Source organism: Manis javanica, chromosome 11, assembly GCF_040802235.1.
Source record: "Manis javanica isolate MJ-LG chromosome 11, MJ_LKY, whole genome shotgun sequence".
Classification (NCBI taxonomy): domain Eukaryota; kingdom Metazoa; phylum Chordata; class Mammalia; order Pholidota; family Manidae; genus Manis; species Manis javanica.
In genome coordinates, this window is record NC_133166.1 from 19,273,724 (window position 1) to 19,300,600 (window position 26,877).

The window sequence follows — 26,877 nt, forward strand, 5'->3', positions numbered from 1 at the left end:
GATAAATAAAGTGTTAGAGGCATCTCTGAAGCTATAACACAATCTAGGGCTCTTTCTAAGACATTTAAGCTGCCTTGCAAGGCAGTCTGGAAATGAGATACAACTGTTATTGCATTATGTGAACACAACAGGGACAAAGATAGAAATGTTTTAGAGCAGTTTAGAAAAAGTGGACATTATGTTGTATAACACACCTTTGTGAGCCCCATTATATAAAGGAAGACACTGAGGCCCACAGAGAAATACCTTCTACAATGCCACCATTATCAAGTGGCAACACTGAACTTTGTCTATTTGTGCCTGTGCTCCTAACTATATTACACTGCCTAAAAAACTGCTGAGCCAGGGAATATCTTAGAAAGTATGAAAAAAATAACGTGGAGTTCCTTAATTTTACTAAGTACTAATGAATAGCAATGGGGGGGTATATACTATTAAGAAAAAAAAATGTACCTAGGCAACCCCTTTAAAGCTGGACTCTACATCTGCTGGCATACTGCATTAATTTGATGGTAGAAGCCAAGCAGTAATGAATAGAATACAAAACCTAGTTTCTAGTTCCATGTTCACCATGAAGCATTTGTGACATTTGAAAATGTCAAGAAACCACACTAAGCCCTCAATTTTCATCTGAAAAATTTTCATCTATTTATATATATTATAAAGTACATATATACAGATATATACATACACACATACTATTATATAACATAATTTAAATCATATTTATAATAAAATATAATACAAAATATATATTTATATTGTAAAAGTAATACGTACTAAATAAAAAGAATCAGAAATAAAGAGGTAAGTAGAAAAATTAACCCAAGTCCTGCAAAACAAATGTGTTAACATGATTTCGACATACATCTGGGCAGTATTTTTCCAACACAAAGGATATTTGTTTGGTGCCTCTGAAATGTTAATTTTCAATATTTGTAATTGGTGTGTGTGTGTGTGTATTCAACTCCATACCCTCCTTTCTCCACTAGTAACAAATGTATTTCTATGCTATTAATCTTCAAAAAATTTTAATGACTGTGGATATTCCTCCATTTATCTAACCTATCCCTAAGATAGCTATTTTTAGTTATGATAAATGTCTTTTAATTGTTTTCAGGAAATTAGAATTATTTTCTTATGACAGAGTTCTTAATAACTACTAAATCAAAGGGAAAATTCTTACTAAATCTACTTCAGAGGAGAAATTATAAAGAGCAGTATATGAGCTCTTTGTGTGAAAGCACTTTGAAAAATATAAAACACTACATAATGTATGGTGGTATTATCATCATTAAGTCCATACTGTACAGACTTAGATTGACCCCTTATTCACCTGGCATGGTACTCCATAAATCTCTGTTTATTTTCTATCAACAAAATCACCAACATATAGCATGCTGTTTGAAGGTGATGATTAAAAAAAAAGGAACAATGACATATGTGTGGTAAAGTTAAGCAGCATAAATTCAAAGAATATTAAGACTGATAGGGACCTCAGAGTACATAAAGCTCAACCCTTTTATTCTTTTTTGCATTTCAATAACTTTATTGAAAGGTATATCCCTTAGTAGCAAAACTTAATGGTTACTTCTGCCAACTCAAAATGAACACTGATATATTAAAAATGTTGAAATACATCAGCCTTTTAGGAAAACTCAAAAGTTATCCATAAAACACAGTTTACAAAAGTGTAAGATATACTGTGGTTCTTTGGTTTATTATTGAGTTATTTATCCATAACATGATGTCAAAATCAGGTACTGCCACCCTGGATGGACTTGGGCTGCACACTGCACTGAGTAACCGTTTATGACACTTTGAACGCTGTAGATCTTACACTGACTGGCTTAGTAGAAAATCCTGAACACTACCTTTGCAACCTCATAATTATGAAGATATGTACTTACTTTTCTTAAGATTTTCTTTTTTGGCACAGTAGGGCCAATTAGTGGAAGTATATTCACTTTCTTCTAAAAACAAAATTCAAATTTAGAAGCAATGGCAGTTTTATACAAACAGTCCTTAGTATAAAAGCTTCTGGAATGTTAGTAAGTTTTTGGAGTGATGTTAGTTTGAGTTACTAATACAAAAACAAATTTTCTCAATAGGACTAGATTGAGGCAGATTTTGTATAAAAATTTGTCATGGATAGAAACATTACTTGTTTTCTAGAAAAAAACAATGAAGATAATATGTCAAGATTACTAAGTCTACAAGTTTTTGCTTTATATAAAATGCTCTCAAATTTAAATGTAATTCCTATGAAGCAATGAAGTCCACATTTCTGGACAGCCAACCCTTTTATTCTTTAGATGAGAAGATGGAGGCCCAGTAGAAGAAACCACTTGCTCAAAGCAGCAGCAAGTTAGAAGAGCTGGAAAAGAACACTGACATTTCTAGTTGTTGGTGTGATGTTCCTTCCATTAAACCTTTTCATCCACTTTTTTGTTGGAGCCCATGGATGACAAAATTTCTTTCCTTCCATTGTATCTACCCGTTATTTAAATGTAAAATGCTAGTCTGAGTTTATTATATACACACATCTTTTAAACTGACAACTTATACAAATATCTACAAAGCTATTGTCCTAAATATAGGACTATGATTTGGGTCTATCCACAAATAACTGTGGGTCTGTTAGAGAAGTAAACTATCTTTTGTCTCTTTTATTGAAAAATAAATTAGCAAAATACAGCATTACCATGAAAAGTTCCAAAACCTACAATCTCAAATTAACTGTGTCTAAGAGCTAGAGATTCTAGGTTTTGAATTAGACGTCCTAGGTTCAAGTTCTGGCTCTACCTCTTAACAGATCTGTGTGTCCTCGAGGTCGTGCACTTAACTCCTGCAAAGCTTGGTTTTCCGAGAGGCAAAAGAGGACAACAGTAATGCTAACCCTCATAGGGCAATGGGAGATTATATGGAAAAGTGCCCTGCGACCTGTACAGTGCTAAGCTATAAATTATTATTATCTGTATAACTATTACACTAAGCAATAGAGAAGAGAGAAAAGTTTAATGTTGAAAGTTCAATCTACCGTGCAGTCCAGGTGAGTCAAAGGCTGACTCAGTTTCTGTTTTCATAAGGATGAACAGAATAAGAGATTTTGTATTTTTTCTTTTAATACATTAAATATAAAGCACTGCATTTTTTATATAGTTCTAAAATGGCCTCACTTTATTTCATTATGAGTTAAAAATATCATTTCAGTTACAAATAGCAAACAAAAAGAAAACTGCTAAATTTGGGGGAAGAGCTCTAGGAATGCAGTATCATACCTGATAAAAAATTATTTATTTTGAAAAATAAAGAAGAAAAGCATTACATTAACCTGAAACTAAAAGCTAATAGTAAACAAGGTGTGTAAATATTTTTCCTTACTTATACGTGGTACTCCCACTGATGTAGCTAAAAAGACAATTCTTCCTCTCTTCTTTACTTATTAACTTGCATTTAGCTTGTAATCGACTTCCACACAACCCCTGCTCATTTCTTATTTGTTGAATATGGGATGTTTTTTTACCACAAAGATGACACTACACTTTGCATTTTATTTATTTAAGCAAACACTTATTTAGCACTTACTCTGTTCTGAGCACTATTCTAAGGGTTTCACAGGTTTTATTTAAGTTTCATAACTCTAAGAAATAGAAATAATAATTATCACTGTTATTATTTCATCATTCCCATTTTACAGATAAGGACACTGAGGCACAGACACATTAAATAACTTATCTGAAATCATATAGCTAAAGTGATAGAACTGACATTTGATCCACTGTACTTGCTCTTAAACACTCAGCTATGCTGCATTTACTTTAGTTCATTTTATTCTAGGATTAATAAGAATACAAATTTCATCCTCCCTAGAAAACCAAGTCTGCACATTTAAAATTACTATTCTCTAATAAGTACCAAAATTTACATGTAACAAGTTTTTTGAAGTACATTTCCCTAAACAGCTTAAATCTAAGCTATGCTGGTCCCTTTGATGCCAACTAAAATCAGACCAAATTCACTTTTCATATATATTATTTCTCCTAATTCATTTTACTAAGTATAACCGTAAAAAATAATTAGAATTTATAGTCTACCTTCCCTGAACTAAGCACTGTGTATTTCATTTCAGTTGAGGTACATTTTAAAAATATTTTTCTCCTAGCAAAAAATATCAGTCATGGTAGTACCTTGGAAAAGGCTAACATCATTATTGAAAAAGCAATTTATTTCTTTAATTGAAGAATATAATTTTCCAGATAAAGTTGCTAAAATATGCAAAGTAAAAGGCAAAAGCCAATCTTTTAAAACAACTAGGATAAAGGAAGAGGAAAAGATAACAAAGATAACTAAACCAAGTAAGGTGCTAAAGTTAGACTTAGCTCTTAGGTCCCCACAGATAAAAGGGAGACCTTTTAAAATGTTTCTTTCTGTCTGAAAAAGGAAACCAGTAAATATGGTCCCTAAACTCACAGTCAGAGGATTAGTGTCTGAATTTCTCTGCCTACCTTTCAGAGACTCAGTTTATCTAAATGTAAAATAAGGACAGTAATACCAACACTTTGAGGGCTTTTGCAATGGATAAAGGAGAAAATGTATGTGAAAGACTTCTGCACCCTAAAATAAGTTATATAAATACAGTTATAATAGTTTTATTTTTCATTGAGAAAGATATTTTGGCACTGGATTTCTAGTTTGAGTTTAAAGTGGGGGGAAAATGTCAAACTGAGGTAAAAATAAACCGTTTTATCTTGTCAATTCATCACTCTCAGCCTTTGAAGAGTACAGTGATCATGGCCAATATATCATGAAAAATGTCTACCAAACTGGTTATGATATGGTTCTTAAACTGATATGATTCTTAAAAAAAAAAGTCAATACTCAACCAATCACTTGTTACTACAAAAAGGTAATATACTATCTCTTAAAGTACAGCATGAAACTTTTGGAAAACAACTACATATATATTATTTTTCTTTCTTACCTAAAGACTTCATTTAAACAGAGGTAAGTCAAGATGCACTTAAATACCATTTAAATACAATGTATTTCTTTTTCTTTTTTTTAGGTGACTCAAAAAAGTAGAAATTTATTCTCTCACAGTTCTGGAGGCCAGACGTCCAAAATCAAGGTATCAACAGGGTAAATACACATATATTTCAATAGAATTAAGTTAATTAATAATCAAACAATTTCCTAGATAAGTCATTCATCATTCATTATTTCAATAAATATTTATTGAACACCGAAACATGCCCAGGGAGCTCACCAGACCATAGTTAGGTCCAAGTATAAAGACTGGTAACTGTATGGTGCTAGAGTCAGTGATGGTGAAACCCAAACACCTTTCCTATCACCACTATTAAGGTAACCTGTTCCAGCCAGGCAGGTCTGGAAATATCTTAAGCAGTCCTTCCTCTCTCACTAGCCAGATACTCCCACCCTTGAATTTCCAGTTCAGACGTCAAATTTTTCTACTGAAGCATTCGTTCCTCCTCTACATCAGCCCAACAGGAGTGACAGTAACAGCAACAAGAACAGAGAGTGGCAGCCACCACTTACCCTTTCGGTGGACATATCCTGAGCTACAAACTTGGATGTTCACTGTTTCTAGTCCGCAACAATCCTATGAGAATTATCCAATCTTGGTAGACATAAGGGAAAGGAGGTGCAGTGGCATTTCATTACATGGCCAAATTCATCCACATGGTCGGAGGGATGCACATCCAGGTCTGCTGGACTCGAAACTATCCCAGGGCTCTCCCTCTGTGAGCCAGAACCACACTTCACTGGAACTTCTCTTTCACAGTGATCATTGCATGCCTTGTATAGTCTGTTGGCTATTTACATACTGTGAATATTTTTTAACTCCCTTCCCCAAAATAGGCACCTAGAGGGTAAATTAGCCTCTCATAGGCCTTGCACAGCTCAGGACACTCAGGTATTTAGCTTACTGTATCTTGTATCTGAATATGTCCCTCTACAGAGCAGAAACATATTGACATATGCATATGTAAAACATATTAGTGCTAACATGGCAATTGAAACCTTATTTTAAGAAAAACCTGTAAGAACAAATGTCCAAGATCTAGAAGAATGGTTAAATAAATTTTACACACAGAAATGAAATATACATTAAAAATATTGACTAAGAGTTTTTAATGGATTGGAAAATGCCTGTATTAAAAAAAAAGATATAGAGCAGTAGATGTAATGTATTTCAACTATGTAAGAGGAAGACAAAAAAGTTTAGAAGATCCTGAAGGTGTGTGTGAATTGTGAAATTGTGGATTATTTAAAAAAATTCTGCTCTTCTATCTTCTTTTGTACTTTTAATTATTTCTACACCAAGCATATATTATTGAGTTTATAAAATATTTTTTAAAGAAAAAAAAATACAGATGATATTAGCATAAGGATAGACATATAGATTAGTGGAATAGAATTCAGAGTTCAGAAATAAATCTTTACACTTACAGTTAATTTTCAACAACAGTATCAAGACAATTCAATGGGCAGACAGTAGTCTTTTCAACAGATTTTTCTGTGACAACTGGATATATACATGCAAAAGAATGAAGTTGGACTCTTTCCTTACACTATACAAAAAAAAAATAATAATTCAAAATGGATCACTGACCTAAACATATGAGTAAAGCTACACAGAAAAAAATTTAAAAGGTACCTGGGCTAAGCTTTCTTAGATTTTTTTTGACACCAAAAGCACAAGCAAGAAAAGCTAAAGTAGAAAAAATTAGACTTCATCAAAACTAAAATCTTTGTGCTTCAATGGGCACTATCAAGAAAGTAAAAAACAACCTGCAGAATAGGAGAAAACACCTGCAAATCATACATTTGAGAAGGAACTTGTGCCTATATTATATAAAGATCCCTTACATATCAATGGTAAAGACAAATAACCCAATTTAAAAATGGGCAAACGGTCTGAACAGACATTCTCCAAGCAACATATACAAATGGTCACTGAGCACATGAAAAGATGCTCAACATCATTAGCTGTTAGGGAAGTTCAAATCAAAACCACAATGAGATACCACTTTATATCCAGTAGGATGGCTTAACTCAAAATCAAAATAACAAGTGTTGCTGAGGATGTAAAGAAATTAGAACTCTTATACATTAATCGGTGGGAATGTAAAATAGTTCAGCTGCTTTAGAAAACCATCTGGCAATTCCTCCTACGTCAAGTAGTTACCATATAGCTTAGCAATTCTGCTCTCAAGAGTAATGAAAATATATATCCCCACAGAAACTTGTACATAAATGCTCATAGCAGCATTATTTATTTGTAATAGCCAAAAAGTATAAACAACCTAAATGTCTATCAACTGATGAATGGATGAATAAAATGTAACATATCCATAAATACTTCAAATTGCCAAAATGATTTGGCAATAGAATGACTAATACATGCTGTAACATGGATGAACCTTGAATCTGTAAGTGAAAGAAGCCAGTCACAAAGACCACATACTTCATGATTCCATTTATATGAAATGTTCAGAATAGGCAAATCTACAGAGACAGAAAGTAGAATGGTAGCTGTTTAGATGGGGATCTTGGGGAATGGGGAGTAACTGCTAATGGATACAGGTTTTCTTTTCCAAGCAGTGAAAATATTCTAAAATTGATGATGTTGATAGCTGTACAATTTGATGAGTATACTAAAAACCATTCAATCACGTATTCAAAATCAGTGAGTTGCATGGTATATGCATTCTAAAAGTTTTCTTTTTTAAAAATATAGGTATATGACTTTCAAAAAATAGTTTCTACTACATTACTGGCAAATTTTGTAGGCAATGGGGGAAAAAAGGCAGTTTAACTATTAACACTTCCTTGGAATTTGTATTCTTGATTCCATGAAGAATTAAGAAAATAAAAATGCATTTTCTCCCCATTTGTCATATACATTGGACTGCATGTTGAAGAAAAAGACATGAATTTAAGTGCTGGGTGTATGCTGGGACTGATCCCTTCTAAATAGCTATGCACTGTGGGCCCCATGGACAGTCAGGTTTTAGAGAAAGACCATGTCCTTGGCAGAACAGAGGTTTCCAACTGTTTTTGGAAAGAGAAGCTACTTTACTTTCAATGAAGTTTTAAAATAACCTGAGGGAAAGAGAGGTAAAAAGAGAGGCCATGAAGTTCCCAGGTTCTGACCCTGGTTCTCCTACTTAACTCAAAGTCTCAGGGGTCTTATCTCTGAAAGGCAGATGATTGTGACTTATCCACATCATAGGATTGAAATTACTAAGGCCTAAACTTAAAGGAGGGAAGGAGGGAAGGAGGGAAGGAGGGAAGGAGGGAAGGAAGGAGGGAAGAAAGGAAGGAAGGAAGGAAGGAAGGAAGAAAGGAGGGAAGAAAGGAAGGAAGGAAGGAAGGAAGGGAGGGAGGGAAGGAGGGAAGGGAGGAAGGAAGGGAGGGAGGGTGGGAGGGAGGAGGGAGGGAAGGAGGGAAGGAAGGAAGGGAGGGAGGGAAGGAGAGAAGGAAGGAAGGAAAAGAAGCAGTTCAGTGTGTATAGCTGGTAAAGAAGAGTTTAGTGGGATATCCAGGGGGTCTGGATGTGACCTCAGAAGAGATTTGGTCTTGAATTCTCTCAGCCATGTAATAGCTCTGTCATCCTTGAGAAGTTAGCATAGCAGCAGCTCAATTTCTTAGCTCTAAAGATAGACCTGGTTAACATACTTCATAGAGTACAAAATGAGATATAGGAGTAAATAAAAGCCATTACATTCAATCCAAATGCAAATCACCATTAATATTTGTAAACTATATCCTCAAAGTATTTCTCTTAAGTACGTGCGCTTTCAGGAAAGGAGAGAAGCCGCACTACCAGATTTCAAATTGGTAAGTCTCTTATACAGTGTTTTCCAGACTTGGGAAACTAACAAGTATGTCTTGGTTTATCAGACTATGAGCAATTGAGGATTTTCATAGGAAATATGGATGGCCACAATGTTTAGGACAGTGGTTTTCAAGCTTTTTGGTCTCAAGATCCCTTTACATTCTTAAAATTATTGAGGACCCCAAAGAGCTTTTGTTTACATTGGGCCATATATCAATATTTACCATATTAGGAGTTAAAAGAGAGAAAACTTTTAAATATTTATTAATTTACTTTAAAAATAACAAAAGAAATCTATTACTTGTGAATATAAATTTTTTAAATCAAAAACTAGCATATTTCCCAGAAAATAAATTTAGAGAGATAAGTGATATTATTTTACATTTTTGCAAGTCTCTTTTCAATCAGCCTTAACAAAAGACAGCTGGACTCATATATTCTTCCTCATTCACTTTGTTACCTTATGCTGCTTCATAAGAAAACCCAACCACACACAAAGTAGGTAGACAAGGAGTATTTTAATAGCCTTTTCAGATAATTGTGGATATTCTTCTCTGACACTACCCCAAATTCCATAAGTTTATCTCATTTCACAAAAACTACCTCAGAAGAGTTGTCCACACACTCCCTCCCCTCCTACTCACTCTCTGAAACACCTTTTGCTACACCAGAACTGTTCGTTTCAGTGACTTTCATGTTCCCACGTCCACTGGAAGCTTCATCTTACAGCGGGATTTGACATAGCTGATTACTCCTTTCTCCAGAAATTTACTTCTCTTAAGCTTCCACATTATTCCTTTCTCATGGTTTTCTCTCTATCTGATTAGCCATTCCTCTCAGTCTTTGCTGGTTCATCCTCCTCCACCCAACTTCTAAATGTGATTTCCCACAGCTAAATCCCATTCTATTTCTGTCTGTCTCTCTTTTCAGCTCTGCATCCTCTCCCTGGTTGATCTCATCTGACTACATGGATTTAAATATCATCTTTATATTGATGACTCCCAAATTTGTATCTCCAGTATTGATTTCCCACCCATATATCTTGTTGCCTACTTGACAACTCTACTTATTTCTAAAAGGCAACTCAAACTTAACATTACCAAAGCAGGACTTCCACCTACCACTGTGTCTCAATAAATGATATTTTCATCCATCTAGTTGCTTATACATAAAAACTAGAGTCATTCTTGATTATTACTTTTCCTTTGAGTCCACATTCAATCCATTAGCTCATATCCCATAATATAATTTTATTATTTTCTATTAATATATAATTGACATAACATTATATTTATTTCAGGTATATGGTATAATGGTTCTATATATAGCAAAATGATCACAAGTCTGGTTAACATCCATCACCACATACAGTTAACAATTTTTTTTCCTTGTGGTGAGAACTTTTGATATACATATGGTCCCTGACTTCTCATGGTTCAACATATGATTTTTAAAATTTATGATGGTGTGGAAGTGATATACAAACCATACTTTGAACTTTGATCTTTTTCCAGTGCTAACAGTAAGCCGTATGGTACTCTCTTGTGATGCTGGGCAGTGGCAGTGAGCTGCAGCTCCCAGTCAGCCATATGATCATGAAGGAGAAACAACCAACACATTTACAACCACTCTGTACACCTACCATTCTGTTTTTCACTTCCAGTTCAGTACTCAATAAATTACATGAGATAATCAGCACTTTATTGTAAGACAGGCTTTGTGTTAGATGACTTTGCCCACCTGTAAGTGTTCTGAACATGTTTAATATAAGCTAGGCACAGCTATGCTTGGTAGGTTTGATCTATTAAATGCATTTTCAGCTTATGATATTTTTCAACTTGCACTGGGTTTATCAGGATGTAACCCCATTGTAAGTTGAGGAACATCTACATTCTCTTAGCCACTTGGCATATACAATACAGTATTATTAACTATAGTCACAACGCTGTACATTAAGTCCCCCTATTTTCAAACCAGAAACTTGTACATTTTGAACACATTTACCCTTTTGTCCTCCACTTAAGAACTGCTTCCCACTCCTCCTATAACCAGCAAACATATTCTCTGTATCTGAGTTCAATTTTTGTTTTAATATTCTACATATAAATGAGATAATTTGGTATTTGTCTTTTTCTTACACATTTCACTTAGCATAATGCCCTCAAGTTCCATCCATGTTGCTGCAAATGACAGGATTTCTTTCTATTTTATGGCTGAGTAATATTCCACTGTGTATATATACCACATTTTCTCGATCCATTCATCCATTGATGGACAAGTAGGATATTGCACTGAATTCACATTTGCATCAAAAAGAATAAAATATCTAGGACTAAACCTAATCAAGGAAGTGAAAGACATATACCCTGAAAATTACAAGACACTCATGAGAGAAATTAAAGATACCAATAAATGGAAATATATTCTGTGCTCATGTATAGGAAGAATTAACATTGTCAAAATGGCCACCCTGCCTAAGGCAATCTACAGATTCAATGCAATCCTTATCAAAATGCAAAAGGCATTCTCAACAAACTAGAGTGAAGTTCTAAAATTCATATGGAACCACAAAAGACCCCAAATAGCCAAAGTAATTCTGAGAAGGAAGAATAAAATGGGGGGATTGTGCTCCCTGACTTCAAGCTCTGCTACAAAGCCACAGCAATCAAGACAATTTGGTACTGGCACAAGAACAGACCCAGGGATTAATGGAACAGAATAGAGAGCCCAGATATAAACCCAAGCATATATGATCAATTAATATATGATAAAGGAGCCATGGATATACAATGGGGAAATGACAGCCTCTTCAACAATTAGTGTTGGCAAAACTGGACAGCTACATGCAAGAGAATGAAACTGGATTATTGTCTAAGCCCATACACAAAAGTAAACTCAAAGTGGATCAAAGACCTGGATGTAAGTCATGAAATCATAAAACTCTTAGAAGAAAATACAGGCAAAAATCTCTTGAATGTAAACATGAGCAACTTTTTTCTGAATGCATCTCCTTGGGCAAGGGAAAAGCAAAAATGAACAAATGGGACTACATCAAACTAAAAAGCTTCTGTACAGCAAAGGACACCATCAGTAGAACAAAAAGGCATCCTACAGTATGGGAGAATATATTTGTAAATGACGTATCTGACAGGGGTTAACATCCAAAATATATAAAGAACTCATACACCTCAACACCCAAAAAGCAAATAACCTGATTAAAAAATGGGCGGAGGATATGAACAGACACTTCTCCAAAGAAGAAATTCAGATTGCTAACAGGCACGTGAAAAGATGCTCCACATAGCTAATTATCAGGGAAATGCAAATTAAATCACAATGAGATATCACCTCACACCAGTCAGGATGGCCAACATGGAAAAGACTAGGAACAACAAATGCTGGTGAGGATGAGGAGAAAGAGGAACCCTTCTACACTGCTGGTGGGAATGTAAACTAGTTGAACCATTGTGGAAAGCAATATGGAGGTTCCTCAAAAAACTAAAAATAGAAATACCATTTGACCTGGAAATTTCACTCTTGGAATTTACCCAAAGAAAACAATGGAAAGCAATATGGAGGTTCCTCAAAAAACTAAAAATAGAAATACCATTTGACCTGGAAATTTCACTCTTGGAATTTACCCAAAGAAAACAAGATCCCAGATTCAAAAAGACATCTGAACCCCTATGTTTACTGCAGCACTATTTATAAAAGCCAAGATATGGAAGCAACCTAAGTGTCCATCAGTAGATGAACAGATAAAGTAGATGTGGTACATATACACAATGGAATATTATTCAGCCATAAGAAAGAAACAAATCCTACCATTTGCAACAACGGATGGAGTTAGAGGGTATTATGTTCAGTGAAATAAGTCAGGCAGAGAAAAACAAATACCAAATGATTTCCCTCATTTGTGGAGTATAACAACAAAGCAAACTGAAGGAACAAAACAGCAGCAGACTCACAGACTCCAAGAATGGACTAGCAGTTACCAAAGTGGGGGTTTGGGAGGGCAGGTGGGGAGGGAGCAAGAAGGGGATTGAGGGGTTATTATGATTAGTACACATGGTGTGGGGGGTCACAGGGAAAACTGCGTAGCACAGACTCTTTGGCACCTTACTACGCTGATGGACAGTGACTGTAATGGGGTTTGGATGGGTACTTGATAATATGGGTGAATGTAGTAATCACAATGTTTTTCATGTGAAACCTTCATAAGAGTGTTTATCAATTATACCTTAATAAAAAATAAAAATTAAAAATTAAAAATTAAGAAAATAAAGAAATATGGGAATCTCTACCAAGCTTGTCAAATTTTGTAATACTACACTGGAGTGATGGATGTCAACAGCCAAACTCTTTAAATTCATTTAACATTAGCTGCCCTTTTCATTTTGTAGGGTGGATGATGCGGGTCACATGGATATATATGTATGTGTGCTACAAACTACAAAACTCTCCATAAATGTAAAAGTATTCTAACTTTTGATTTTCTACTTTTTATGTTCTGGGAACTAAAAGCAAATGACTGTGTTATGCACAAAGTCTAATATAATGTACTTTTAAACTTACTGACAATTAGAGCATGGCCTGGTTTGTTAAATCACTGTTAATTAGACTGCCCCTCAATTTTGCCAGGCCCATTCCTATAGTGTTACATGCTGACCAACAAAGAAGGCTATTTCCAGATAAAGGGGCTGATACTTGAAAAATATTAGTAAATGGTGCTAAAAACAAGGAATTCTGCTTTATTCACTTCCAGTAACTAACCTAGCACACATGCACACATACGTGTACACACACACACACACACCCCTTTAGACAGCAATGACAGGAAAAGGGTAAGCAGGCCTTACCAGTCCTTTCAGTTCTTCAAACAACACTTGAGCATTTCTACTTGAAGGCCTGTCTTTCCAAGTGTGTTTTTTCAAAACTTGGGCTGGACTGATCCCAAACACTGAAGTAACAAATATTACTACATTCTGTCATTTCCTCTACCAAAAGAGTGATTTTACTACTACTTCTGGTGGTGATGAAAGGTCCTATTGACTATTCAAATCCACAACCAAGTTATGGATGCAGCATTAAATGACTTCACCCCTCTTTCTCTGGCCCTTTAACACATGCCAATGCTTTCATCCACCTCCACTAATGCAGCCTATAAATTACTGAGGTGGGGCCATTTTAATAGCATGATTTGTTCACATCTCTAGAGATGGCGTACAAATGAGACTGGCTGAGAAGACAAACTCCCCTTTGACAACATGTGTTGGTATATATATGCATGCATAGAAAATAAACCTTCAAAAGTGGGAAATAGCTTATTGATACAATACCCAATTAAGAGCCATAATAATTAATGGTTCTCTGATTTGTTGTAAATCGAAATGTAATAGTGATGGTAGTAACACCATGGACAAAATGAAACATCCCGCAAGAAATATTAAGAGACGAAACAGAGCTGAAGCAAAAAAAGGTTAAAGGTCACAAATTTGCTACATTGCTTTCTAAATGCTCAAAAGGGGCTTCCGGAATGAACTCTGAAACCTAAGAAAGTCTGTCTATAAAAAGTTTATTGTCCTCTCCTTTTAAAACTGCCCCAACAATGATGAAAAAAACACGAGAGCAAAATGCTTGCTTACAGTGCTTAACCTATTGATCTTAGACACACATAAATACAATTAATCTCTCAATTTTCAAAAGAGTATGAAGGTGCAGAGGATACAAAACTTCTAGAAATAATCTAATTTTTACACAGATGAATAAAACTAGGTCGGCATACTTGTGGTCTCAGTTCAGCTAATAAAGTCAGGGGCAGCTTGGGAAGTGCTCCAGAGTGAGGGCCAAACAGGTGCCAGAGCTCAGAGTCTGGAGGACAGACTCCAAACTTTCCACTGCACAGTCAGCCTCCATCTTTGTCTTGTTTTCAAAGCAAGCTGAGCTATTCTCATTACCTCTTCATACCTTCATTTGGCATTCCTATTGGGCCCTAAGAAGAAAGAACTAAGTGTGTGTATGTGTGTGTGCATATGTGTATGGGAATACGTCTGAAGCTGGGATTTATGAGGATATTCAGATATTTTGGCTCAAGTCTTAATCAGGCATAGTTTTCACTTGCAATCTTCCAAAGGACTTCTGACTTGAGTGTGCTTAAGAGCAAGAAACAAAATATGGGGCTAGGAGAGAAGAACCTCTGAACTGAGATCAGAACTAGTTCTACTAAATGAGACCGACCTTCCTGATACCCTGACATCCTGACTCCCAGACTCTGGCCCCCATTATCCATGTGCTCTTTTCCACCTTGGTGGACCTCACCTGGAGGAGCCCTTAATTCATCCAGACCTCTTCGACCTTATACACTCTCAGTTTGCCACTTTTTGACAAGTTCTATCTAAGCACTGCTCTGTCTATGGTATAAAAACTGCAATCAGTAGTGTGAGCTAGGCAGCCTTGAAATTAAAGTCCTGTTTCTTAGACTGAGATACTTTTCTGCCAAAAATGGAGGGAGGGAAAGCAGAAGTTGTGGGAAGAACAGCACATGGAAAGATGAGTCATTTGCCAGAGACTGTGAGCAAGGCTGCTTGCCTTAAAGTAAAGAGCATGAACTGGAGTGGCAGTAACAGTAAAGCAGAATAACTGAGTGGGCACAAGTACGAGGTTATAAAGCAAATGATTAATTAAAGGCTGCAAACTAGAAATTTGATCCATTATCATAAAAGGCTCAGGGTTTAATAAAAACCAAATTAAAAAAAAACATAAAGCTGAGGTTGGATAAGGGGAAGAAAGGCAAAGATGACACAATGTGGAGAAATAATTTCAGATCCTTCAGGAATGAATAAGGGAACTATTCAGTCTTTAGATTCATGTGGATAAAAGGCAACTTGGACTGATAAAAACAAAAGCATCAAAAACCTTGCTGCTTCTTTAAAAAGAAAAGTTCTGAGGATATAGCTGGTAATGTCTTTAAATAAAAGCCAAACTGTGAATACTCCTCATTGTGATATTCTGATTGGAAGGATGTCCAAATAAAAGTACTGAAGATGATCTTCTTTTACAACTAGAAAATGTATGGAATATGTCTACTTCTTGAAGTAGAGCCAAGTATGCTAAAGAAATGTTGCATATTTCTTTTAGGAACATGCAAATGCACTCATCTGTAGTCTTTCTACAGTATGTGGGAAGACACTATTTAAATGAGACACTAACTCATGTGATGTTGAGAGAGCCACAAAAACCCAAGATGAATTGGAAGGACTATGTGCTTGGTGTTTTCTTTTCAGTTCTGGATAATAAGGTAAGGAAACCATTAAGGACTTGCAGAAGGTATAAACTTTTACTCCATCAACTCCCAATACTAAATGAGTCCCTGAAAGTGGTCTAAGAGAAGAAAGCTGCAGAAGCAAGAGGTTCTAAGTCCACACACTCAAATACAGTCCACTGACAAGTAACAACTCAGTAAAGGGCTTCTGAGTTTAGTAGGAGGATTCCAGTGTCATCTCATTGCTTCTCTGTAGTATTTATAATGTCACAGAATAAGACTGTGACCTTAAAAGAACTTTGCATTATCATTGTAACTGGTTAAATTAAACATTCAACTGTAGCACTTTTTTATCCAAAGAGGTCAACCAATCTAAGGAAGCAGGGTGCATGTGGGAAGCAGGCGAGGGGTGAAGAGGAAGGACTTACCTGTGCTATATTTTTGTTCAGAAGATAGACACCGTAATCAAACTGTAACTTCTCCCCTCCTTTGGGGTATAATGGAAACCTAAAAAAGGTAAAGTGGAATCATAAGTTTTCTAAAACTTGAGTAAAACCACCTCTAAGTTGTTAACAAATGTGGAAGTTTCTTGGATATAGCATACACATCTGAAAACTTGGACTAAAGCACTTATAGTTATTGCAACCCATTATCCTGTATCTTCATAACATTAGCCAAATCAAATCAATGCTTGCTTTGTTTCAAAGAAAAAATTGAACAGGTCATGCAACATGGGACTAATATATAAGAAAGCGAGTCAGTAACCCCAAGGTGTTAAGGCCCTAAATTCCATAGTTATTTATCATAAACTTAGCATCCTAAGATTAAGATCCTAGAAAATTTTTCCCCCATTACCTTGGAGCTGACATCTCAACTTCTACTAAATGGGGGAGGAAGACTGTGAAGAAAAATCAGACTTGAAAGCAATATATAAGATCTCTGTTTCTTTTAAGGTGGCCAGTCAAATGAACACCACCAATAAGTGAAAATTCATAAATTCATTCACATTCACAGGGGCAGCAAGCTGGATATTACTTCTCCAAGGCGGTGTATGCGTGCCACAGAGGTCTTTAAGACTTTCCATTTTAACCGGGCTCACTGAAAACAACAAAGGCATGAGATCTGTGGATCTTTATAAAGATGATGAATTAGTTTAAGAATAAATTCCCTTCATTATCCCTTTCCTCATCCTGCAAATGAAAAAGAAAAGGTTAGACTTTACCTATATTCTGTCACATTTTTCTGATTGGCAAAAACAAGCACACGTTTTGTCCTCTGAAACATTTCTCCATAAACAGATCTATCACAACTTAGATAGGGTCAAGAACTATTATTCTCAAGAATAAAATAATCTTACTGAGATGAATGGTAAGTAACAATTACTGGACATTCTTAATTTCAATTGGCTGAGGAAAAGATACACTTCATAAAGGTTGAAGGATATCAGTTTTTAGGGAAAATAAAAGGAAAAGGAATTTAAAAGCTTTGTATTAAATTCTCCAAAGTTGCTGATTACAAAGTGTCCAACAGGCAAATTTGTTGTGCTGTAAAATTACTGTGAGCAAGGTCTTGAACTGTTCTTTATTCTCTACCAAATGTTTCACACCCCCATCAAGAAGATACAGCTTTGTGTTTAATTGAAGCAATAAAACATAAATTGGACATGTAGTTTGGCCCTACATTGAGATACACAAAAATGATATTAAAGCAAATTCAGGATAAGCAAAGGTAACACTAGGCTTCTACAGGGTGGCTGGGAATCATTCAAATTTGTATGGGATGGCTTGCAAAGAAATGACCTAACTGAGAAGACATAACAACATGGGGACACTTTGGAAGGAATCTGCTAGAGTCCTACAGCTCTGTAATGAGTAGTTGTTATTCGATGAACGCATCACATGAAGACTATCTGTACAGCTCTCCAAACCCACAAGTATCTCTACTTTCAAGTTATAAATATAGAAACTGTTTCAAATGTTGGAAGAATAAATTGAAATAAGTATTCATTGAAAACCAACCTTCAAAATTCCTGAAAAGTGGATCTTACAACACTGACTTTATTACTTTCATTACTTCATTACTTTACTGACTTTACTACTTCTTCTAGAAAGAGTCACAGGGTGTTTATGTAACATTAAAACAAAATAGAGAGTGATTAGAGCCAAAGATTCAAATAGGGCAGTTTTGAAACAGATCATATATTAGGACAGAATTCATATATTTTTTTCAAATTCTTAAGGGGTCAATTCAAGTTGAACAGTATAATAGCTCAGAACTATTACACATTTACTTTGCAAAAGTACATGGATTTATAGATCTATTAGGCAATCTAGAAGAATGTAATTCATTTTAGAAGTTAAAATGTATTACCACCAGATACAAATCAAAGGCATCTTAATTCAATATAGATAGAGAATCACATTAGTAAACTGCAGGTTTAGATGAGAATGTGGTCATTCACTATAACCAGAAGAGGTCCTCAACACCACAAACAGGATTCCTTAAAGGAGAGTATTATATTGAATAACTGGAAAAAGAACTATGTATTTCCTATTTTTCCACTTTTACATAAAAAGCTATTAATAAATTCTCAGGCTGTATTAAAAGAAACAGCAGATAATCAGGGAATATGCCAGTGCCACCTGCTTTGTGCTGGATGAGACTACACAGAGAGACCTATGTTCTGTTCTGAGAATAAATTTTTTTTTTTACAAGTATACAGATAATTGGAATCTTTCTTACAGGTTTTGTAATAATCTCATTTGACTGTAAAAAGCATGCAGTGAAGTAGAATGGTCCAGTGTTTTTATCATTTAAAAGAAATTGACTTGCCTTAGTCTACCTACTTAGTGGAAGAGACATGACCCCAGTACTAAGTCTTCAATTCCAGATTCAGTATTCTTTCTACTGCCTCTGAGTCCTTTAGAGAAGCACAACCAAGATGATTAGAAGAATGAAAGCCATAGTTTTGAGATAAATGACTGAGGGAACCAGAGGTGTTTAGTTTGAAGGATATGTCTCAGGGACAAATGAAGGATTTTCAAAGAAAAAAGGTTGGTTTTTTGTTTCTCATGGTTTCAAAGAGGGAGAACCATAAGTTAACGGTAAAGTTACAGGAAAATTAATTTCACCACAGAGTTAGTCAAAATCCAGATCTTCAGTAGAGGCAGCCAATCAGAGTCTGTGCAACAAATAATGGACATGTACACAGAGGGTTTAATGGGCTGAATGTGGACCCCAAAAGATATGTGCATATCCTCAGAACCTGTGAATGTGACTTATTTGGAAAAAGGGTCTGCAATTAAGAATCTTGAGAGGAGATCATCCTTAATTTTCCAGGTGGGCCCTATATATCCCGTAAGAGTTCTTTTAAGGGACACACAGGGGAGACAGAGAAGTGGTCAGGGGTAGATGGTGAGGGGAGATTAGTTACACAGCCACAGCCAAGGAATGCCTGGAGCTGCCAGAAGCTGGAAGAGGCAAGGAGAGATTCTCCCCTAGAGCCTTTGGAGGGAGTGTGGCCCTGCTGACACTTGATTTTGGACCTCTGGCCTTTAGAACTACAAGCATAAGCTTCTGCTGTTTTAAGTCACCAAGTCTGTGGTTATTTGTTAGAGTGGCCTTAGAAACTAACCCAGCAGGGAATCAAACACTGAAGTACCCATTGCACTAGAGAAGGTGTCATTCCTCCATCTCCAAGATATAATTTTGAATATGGGAAACCAAATCTACTGAATATAACTTCATTTTCCCTTCACGAACTAAGAAAGTACTTAAAGACCATGCCAAAGGCATTAATTAAGTATGCAAAGCAGACCTACTGAAGTCCTAGTAAAGGGAACTCAAGAGAAAGAAATTTCTATGCATGTTCTGAAAGTAGGAAATTTTTTAAATTAAAAATTTTATTTATAGATATGTATGTGTATATACACACATGTTCCAATTATTTTTCATGTCTGTGTGTGTATGTGTATGAAGACTATGTCAACTTCAATTTGGAAAAAAATGTCAAAGGAACTGATTTTGAATCATTCTTACTTTTAAAAGGTATAATTATTATAAGCACTACCCTCTCCTCCTCCCAACCGAGACATTTTTACAAAAGACTCCAAATTGATGACATTTCTTGTCTTCACCTTCAGAGCCCCACAGCCAGGTCTGGTTCTTTGATGGCTCAACTGGGAGTAAGGATATGGCTATAGTTCATTCACGTCTTTACTGTGTATTAAGATCACTTATGCTTGCTGTATTTGTAGAAAATGTGACAGTACATACTTGGTATATTTCAAGGCCATGGTTTTACTTCAAACCACGTTGTCCATTCCAGCTTAGTTTTCTACTACAACTTTTATCAGTTACTCAGGCTTAGAGTGACATTCAGTTTTTATCCACCTTCTTTGTCTTTAATACATGCAGTGATTCAGCAAGTCAACAAATCATTTTTCCTATGAAGCCCTCTCATCTCTCCACTCTCACTACCACTCTGGAAAATTCTTTGCTGTGTGCTTTGTAGGATGGTTATTAGCAGCATTCCTGCCCTTTACGCCCTAGAAGCCTGCATTATTATTTTCCCTGTTAAGTGAGACTTTTTTTATCATGTCACTTCCTAGCCCCGCTTCCTAATCAGTTATGGATTTAAATTTCAACTTCTCTGCTTAGCTTTCAAGGCCTAAATGATGAAATCTGTCTGATTTATCTACAACCTTACTATGCTCAGGCAGTTTCCTCACAGTCTCACCAACATACCAAGCTCATCTTTCTCCACCTTTGCTCACTTCCTGAAAATGTCCATCTCCCTTTCCTCCCACTGGCAGAGTAAGACACTGTGCTTCACTTGCCATGACTAAACAAAAAAACCTCACTTTTTTCTGCTAAGTTGTATAATATCACTAAAGCTTTATCTTACTTGGAAAAAGGGTCTGCAATTAAGAATCTTGAGATTATCCTTAATTTTCCAGGTGGGTCCTATATATCCGGTAAGAGTTCTTTTAAGGGACACACAGGGGAGAGACATAGAGAAGTGCAGGGGTAGATGGTGAGCGGAGATTAGTTACACAGCCACAGCCAATTGTCTGGAGAGAGACCAGCTTGTTGCAGTATTCTAGGTGAGAGATCATCGTTGTTTGGACTAACTTACTGCCAGTTGATGATAATGCAGTGAACCACAGGGATGCAAGATGGGAAACAGCTGGAGCAGAGCAACGGAAAAGGAAAAGGAGGCGCAGTCAGCAAAGCAATAGGCCCAGATCAGGCAGGGTCTCGTCGTCACAGGAAGGACTTCGGCTTTCACTCTGAATGAGGGGAAGCTCTGGGGGATTCTGAGAAGAGGAGAGACATGGATGCTCTGGCTACTCTGACAATAAACTTCAGGGGAGCAAAAAAAGGAAACATGGAGAGGCTACTGCAGAAGTCCAGGCAAGAGAACAAGGTGATTTCAGTTGTCATGGTAGCTAGGGAAGTGGTGAGAAGTGGTTGATTTCTCGTATTTTGAATTCTCAACATGATTTGATGCCAAATCTTACATAAGATGTGAGAGGCAGAGGAGCCAAGAATAACTTCAACGTTTTTGGCAGTAGGACGACTCTCCCATTATAATGGGAAAAATGAAAGAAAACGATCACAATGAGTACAGTTTATTCATTCATTCGACAAATTTTCACTGAACTCACACTATGTGCCCAGTATAGTGCTAGCTGGTAGATATGGAGGTGGGCAAGTGTGGACAGTGGAGCTCAGTTTCCAGTAGAGAAGAGAAACATTGTTCATAAAACCACACTAATGAATATATAATTTATAAGTGAAATACTCTGAAGGAAAGGAACACTATCCAGGAAAGAGGTAAACAAAAGACAGGGAAGACTTCTGAGAGAAAGTGACACTTTAGCTGAGATCTCAAAGATGTAGAGGAGCTAAGGGAAGGAATATTCCAACTAGAGGAAGTGAATACATAGAGTCCCTGCGCCTGAGGAAGCAATCTGCTTCAAGGAATCAAAACAAGGCCAGGACAGTCAGACTGAGGGGAGTTGTGGTAAGAGAAGCTGAAGCTGGATGGAAAAGTAGGTTACACAGGGCCCTCTAGACCAAGTCAGATCATGGTCTGATTTTTTTTCCTAAGATAAACTTAAAAACCATGGAGGGACTTTTAAAAAACTTAAAAGAACTTGCTCAGATTTTCATTTGATAGCTTCTTTCTTAAATTAACACCTTTCTCTTTGAACTTTCCTGACAATGGTATATTTATATTTTAAAAATTTGTGTTTAAAAAAAATGCTGATTACAGTGGAGAATGGTCTGGAGAAAGAGACCAGCTTGTTGCAGTATTCTAGGTGAGAGATTATCATTGTTTGGACTAAGGAGGTGATATTAGAAATGGCAAAAAGGAGACTAATTTGGAAGACTTTTAGGAAATAAAATAAAAAAGATTTGGCTATAGGTTGGAAGTGAAGAGCAACAGAGAGGGAGGGATCATAGAAAACTGATGTTTTGTTTGGCCTAGCTGGATAAAGGGTTGATCAAACAGAACAACCTGAACAAAGAAATGTAACAGAACTACTGAGAGCCCAGAAGCTGTTATTCATTATGAGTTTACAATGATACTATTTGTGTGGTTGGCTCTAGACACCTGCTTGGATGCAGCAGGTACAGAGAAAATGGAAAGCAGGGCTGCAAGGATGACATAAAGGCTTGAGGGGCAAGACAAAGGAGTTACACAAATAATGGGCCATAGACTCTGAAGTGGATAAAGGAGTGAGGATCTCAAGAGTAATGAACAAATGACTGAACAAACAAGCTGAGGAAGAGGGGATAGTTATCAGAGAGCAAGATGCCTGAATCAGATTTTAGACATGGATTTAAATGACATGACTCAGAATGTAACCATGTGAGTAAATGAAAACAGTGGAATGCAAGAAGTCACTGGTCACAAAGACTTAAGATGAGAGGCCAGTGTGTTGGATGAAACATCCACTTGTATGGTTTTATCGCCCATAATGGCAACATTTTGAATAGAGAGAAAAACTGTTTTTCTCTCCTGTGTTTTCTGTTCTGCTTCTCTGTTGCCAAAATACATGATGAGTAAGGGTGTTATAACTGAGAGACTGGTAGGGGAAAGAGTGGTATCCTTGAAGAGAAAATATCAAAAGAAAAGGATTTTTGTATATTTGCTTTACCAATAGAAAAGGATCTAGAAAAAACAATGAGAAAGAAAACCTCAAACTCACCTTCTGAATCTGCATACCGAGCATATGAGAAAATGAATAGTTATCAAAGGTAAGGCTCCCAAAGAAGTGGGCTCCACAGGGAAAACTCAGGTCTAGTTAGTGCAAGAAGTAGGTTGAACTCTGAGGAGGATAAAGGAGAGTCTGTTGATTGTACAGATGCACATTCATAGGACCCAGGTGGGTCAGGTTTGAGGCAGTAGAGGGGACTTTGAGGATAATGGAGATGATTATAAAGGGTTTTGAAGTGTTTTCATGTAAGGTTGAGGTATTCCCATCTGATTGCTTTTATTTTCTCTGTAAAATAAGAAATGAGGTGATTTATTACAAATGAAAAGGAAAACTGGGAATAGGAAAAAAAAAAGGAGAGAAGGTTTGAGACAGTCATAGAGCAGAAGAACCAAGTATATAGGATGTATTATTCTACCTGTGAATATACAGTGCTACCAATCTTTTCAAATTTTTTTTCCCCAGTAGACAAGAGGGTTAGAGGTAAAAATGATGGGATAAGGGCATTTAGGATATTGACAAGAAGTGTGAAGCTACTAGGGTAGACAAGTAAAGACAGTGGCCTACCAAAGGCAGGATGGTGGAGGCTGGGGCTGCATAATCTGTAGAGATTTTTAAAATGGTGATACAATTAATTTAAAATGTCTGCTTTTTATTACCATTATGGGTCAACAAATCTAAACAACGCCAATGATAATATTCTCCCCAGAAAAAATCTTTTGTTGGTCTAAGTTCTAAGTAATTGCTGCAGTGACTGTTTAATTTCAACATACATATATGTTTCAAATTAGTATGTTTTCATTATGTATACTCTAATAAAAGTTATTATCTACATGGAAATTAATTCAGGGAACTCCCAGTTACACACTTAGCCCAAAAAAGCAGACTAAGCTACATACTTCCACTTCTTCTAAGTTTCAAATAGTTTGGAATCTTCCAAGTTTGCTTTGGACAGTTTGTATCTGCAAACTGTCTGGTGCTACATATTCCTATGTTTAAATAGCAAATTCAAAATATACAATGATAGCAATGTGTAATTTTTCTTTAGAGTATAGTGCCAGAGGGTTCCAGCTTCCTGGATTTGGTGAGACTGAATGACAATAGAATGTTGTGTGTAAAAGATTGTATACCAAGCTTTATTCTCACTGTGTAAGTTAAGTGTTAGAACCACATCTACACTGGCAAGTCCACAATTCACAAACTGCTTCCATCAGCTGGGCAGAACACTGGGCAGAGCTCTTTATATGGCAACACAGACAGTTATGGCTCATTGCCACATGTGTAAGCATGGGCCTACCCAGTAGGCCAATTATTATATCACTGCATGTGCACAGGGGGCAAGTAGATCAGGGTCAGGTGAGGATCCTGGCCATGGGAACTTCCATTTTCCCTACACTGAGCTATCTTTTTTCCTGATGTAATTTAGATTGCAACTATTTTTGTATCTGAATAACCCAATCAGCCTTGAACATGGTACAGTGAAATACAAACCTTTAAATAAAATTATTACTTGAAGATGGACACACAGAAACTGTGCTCAATAAAAAGAAGTTAAAAATCTGTTTTTTTCAATTTCTCCTTTTCTCTTTTGATTACATTGTTTCATTTCATGGCCATTACTAAAAATCATTTTATCACAAAGAGAAAGGTATTAAAAAATGATTCACTCCCAGTGTCATAAACACTAGGTACATGCCACTGAGAAATAATTTTGAATTGACAATGGGAAGCACAGAGAGTATTACCTGTTCTAGACCCAGGAATACAGAAGGTGTGAGACAAGAAAGTTTCCCTTGACAAGGCTCCAGGGTGATACTTTCAGGTGAGAGCCAGTTATTTTACTTACATCTAGAGGTTGTACCTAGATAATAACCATAGTAAAGTCTGCAGATTTGTGTACATTATAATCACTGAAGAGGGGTTTCAGAAAGCACAGAGGAAAGATCCAGAAGGGAAGTGAGGAGAGAGATAAAAGATTAAAGGAAAAGCAAACAAAAACTAAGTGTGGAGATAATTCACGGGCAGAAGTTAACAAAAGTCCTTACAGGAGAATAAGAAGAGTGATGTTTCTCCCCTCCCCCTTTGGGGCAAGAGGAGAGAAAATATAGGAGATCATATATGCCAGTCAAAGAGATTAAGTTTGACATGGCAGATAATAAAATGCCATCACAAGTTTTTAAAGGAGAAATTATGTAATGAAAAGGTTTTTATCAGATTATTCTCTTTGCCAATATTAGAGTTCTTTAGACACAGGTGTACTAAAAAAAGAACAGAATTTCAGGGAAATAGAATTCCAAATAATTTCAGTAAGAACGTTAAAAATAATCCATTTCTTTTAAGTTGGTAATTTGCAGAGTTGTGGAAATTGTTAAAGAACTCAACATTAATTTCCTTGTAGAACAGTTTTTCCACAAGTGGTTTTGGTAATGGTTGGGAAACAGTCTATAGGCAAATTTCAATGAACAGAGCAAACTTAAAGGATGGAAATCATGTCTTTTTTAACGGTCAATTTTGTAGAATAAAAATTCTGCCAATGAAATCAAAATCACATTCCACAACATTAACAGCCACCTCGACTTTGCCCAGATTTAATAGCACCTGTTTCCCACAAAAGTTGTAAATGTTAAAAAACAAAAACGACCGTACAATTAAGCATGCAAGGTGCACAGACCTACCATACTTGTTAATGCCAGAAAATACTTCTATCTGGAATATAAATTTGGAAGAAAAACTACTCACCATTTTAAATCTCTAAAGACAACTTCACAGTGTGTGCATATGACATAGGTTTGCTTAAATACATCAGTGAGCCTAATGGTTTATTCTCTGTAAGCCATTTTATCAGTGCTGGGAACATAACTGGTGCTCAATGTTTTATATCTAAATTGTTTAATTGTGATACTTATTTCTGGGGGGGAGAGGAAGAAAAAATAGAAATGGGATTTAAGACCTTGTAAGTTAAGCCTTTGAAGTCAGAGAGGAAAATGCTCGGAGGCCAGCTTTGCTACTTAATGGAGTATGTGAATTTGGTCATACTGCTCTGAACTTCTGTATAACAATCAATCAGCATTGCTGTGAGAATTGAATTAAACAAAAAATCTAAGATCCAGCACTATTACTAGGATACAATAGGCATTCAACCACTACTATGCCTTATTTCCCCCCTCGCCTCTCCCACACTTATCTGCAAGTATGGAGAGATAACCACATTCAATTTGCTGCCTCCTGAAATCACAAAGCATTCTTACACCTGGCACTTTCCATCCTATATTTTAGTTCTTTACACAAATGTATTATTTCCTCTATTAAAATGTAAGGTCCTTGAGGATATGGGTATTAAATTCTAGAGTCAATATCCACAGTAGTTATTCAACAAATATCAGCAAGTAAATGAATACACTGTATTAAAGAATTCAAAAATTAATTATTTAATATCTAAGTGACATATAGCTGTGTGAATTAAAAAAAAGATTTTAAGATTCAGAAATATTGTTATTACTCTTTCTTAACCTTAATATACC

The 26,877-nt window shown here is 36.0% G+C and overlaps 1 protein-coding gene across 2 annotated transcripts in view; it reads right to left on the bottom strand.

Moving 5' to 3' along the window:
- UVRAG (UV radiation resistance associated) overlaps window positions 1-26,877 on the bottom strand; it is a 328,593-nt gene that overhangs the window by 60,443 nt on the left and 241,273 nt on the right. For both annotated transcript variants that reach the window (XM_073215998.1, XM_073215999.1), the window contains one exon: window positions 16,559-16,637. In XM_073215998.1, coding sequence (XP_073072099.1) covers window positions 16,559-16,637 — 79 coding nt within the window. The remainder of the gene's footprint in view (window positions 1-16,558; window positions 16,638-26,877) is intronic.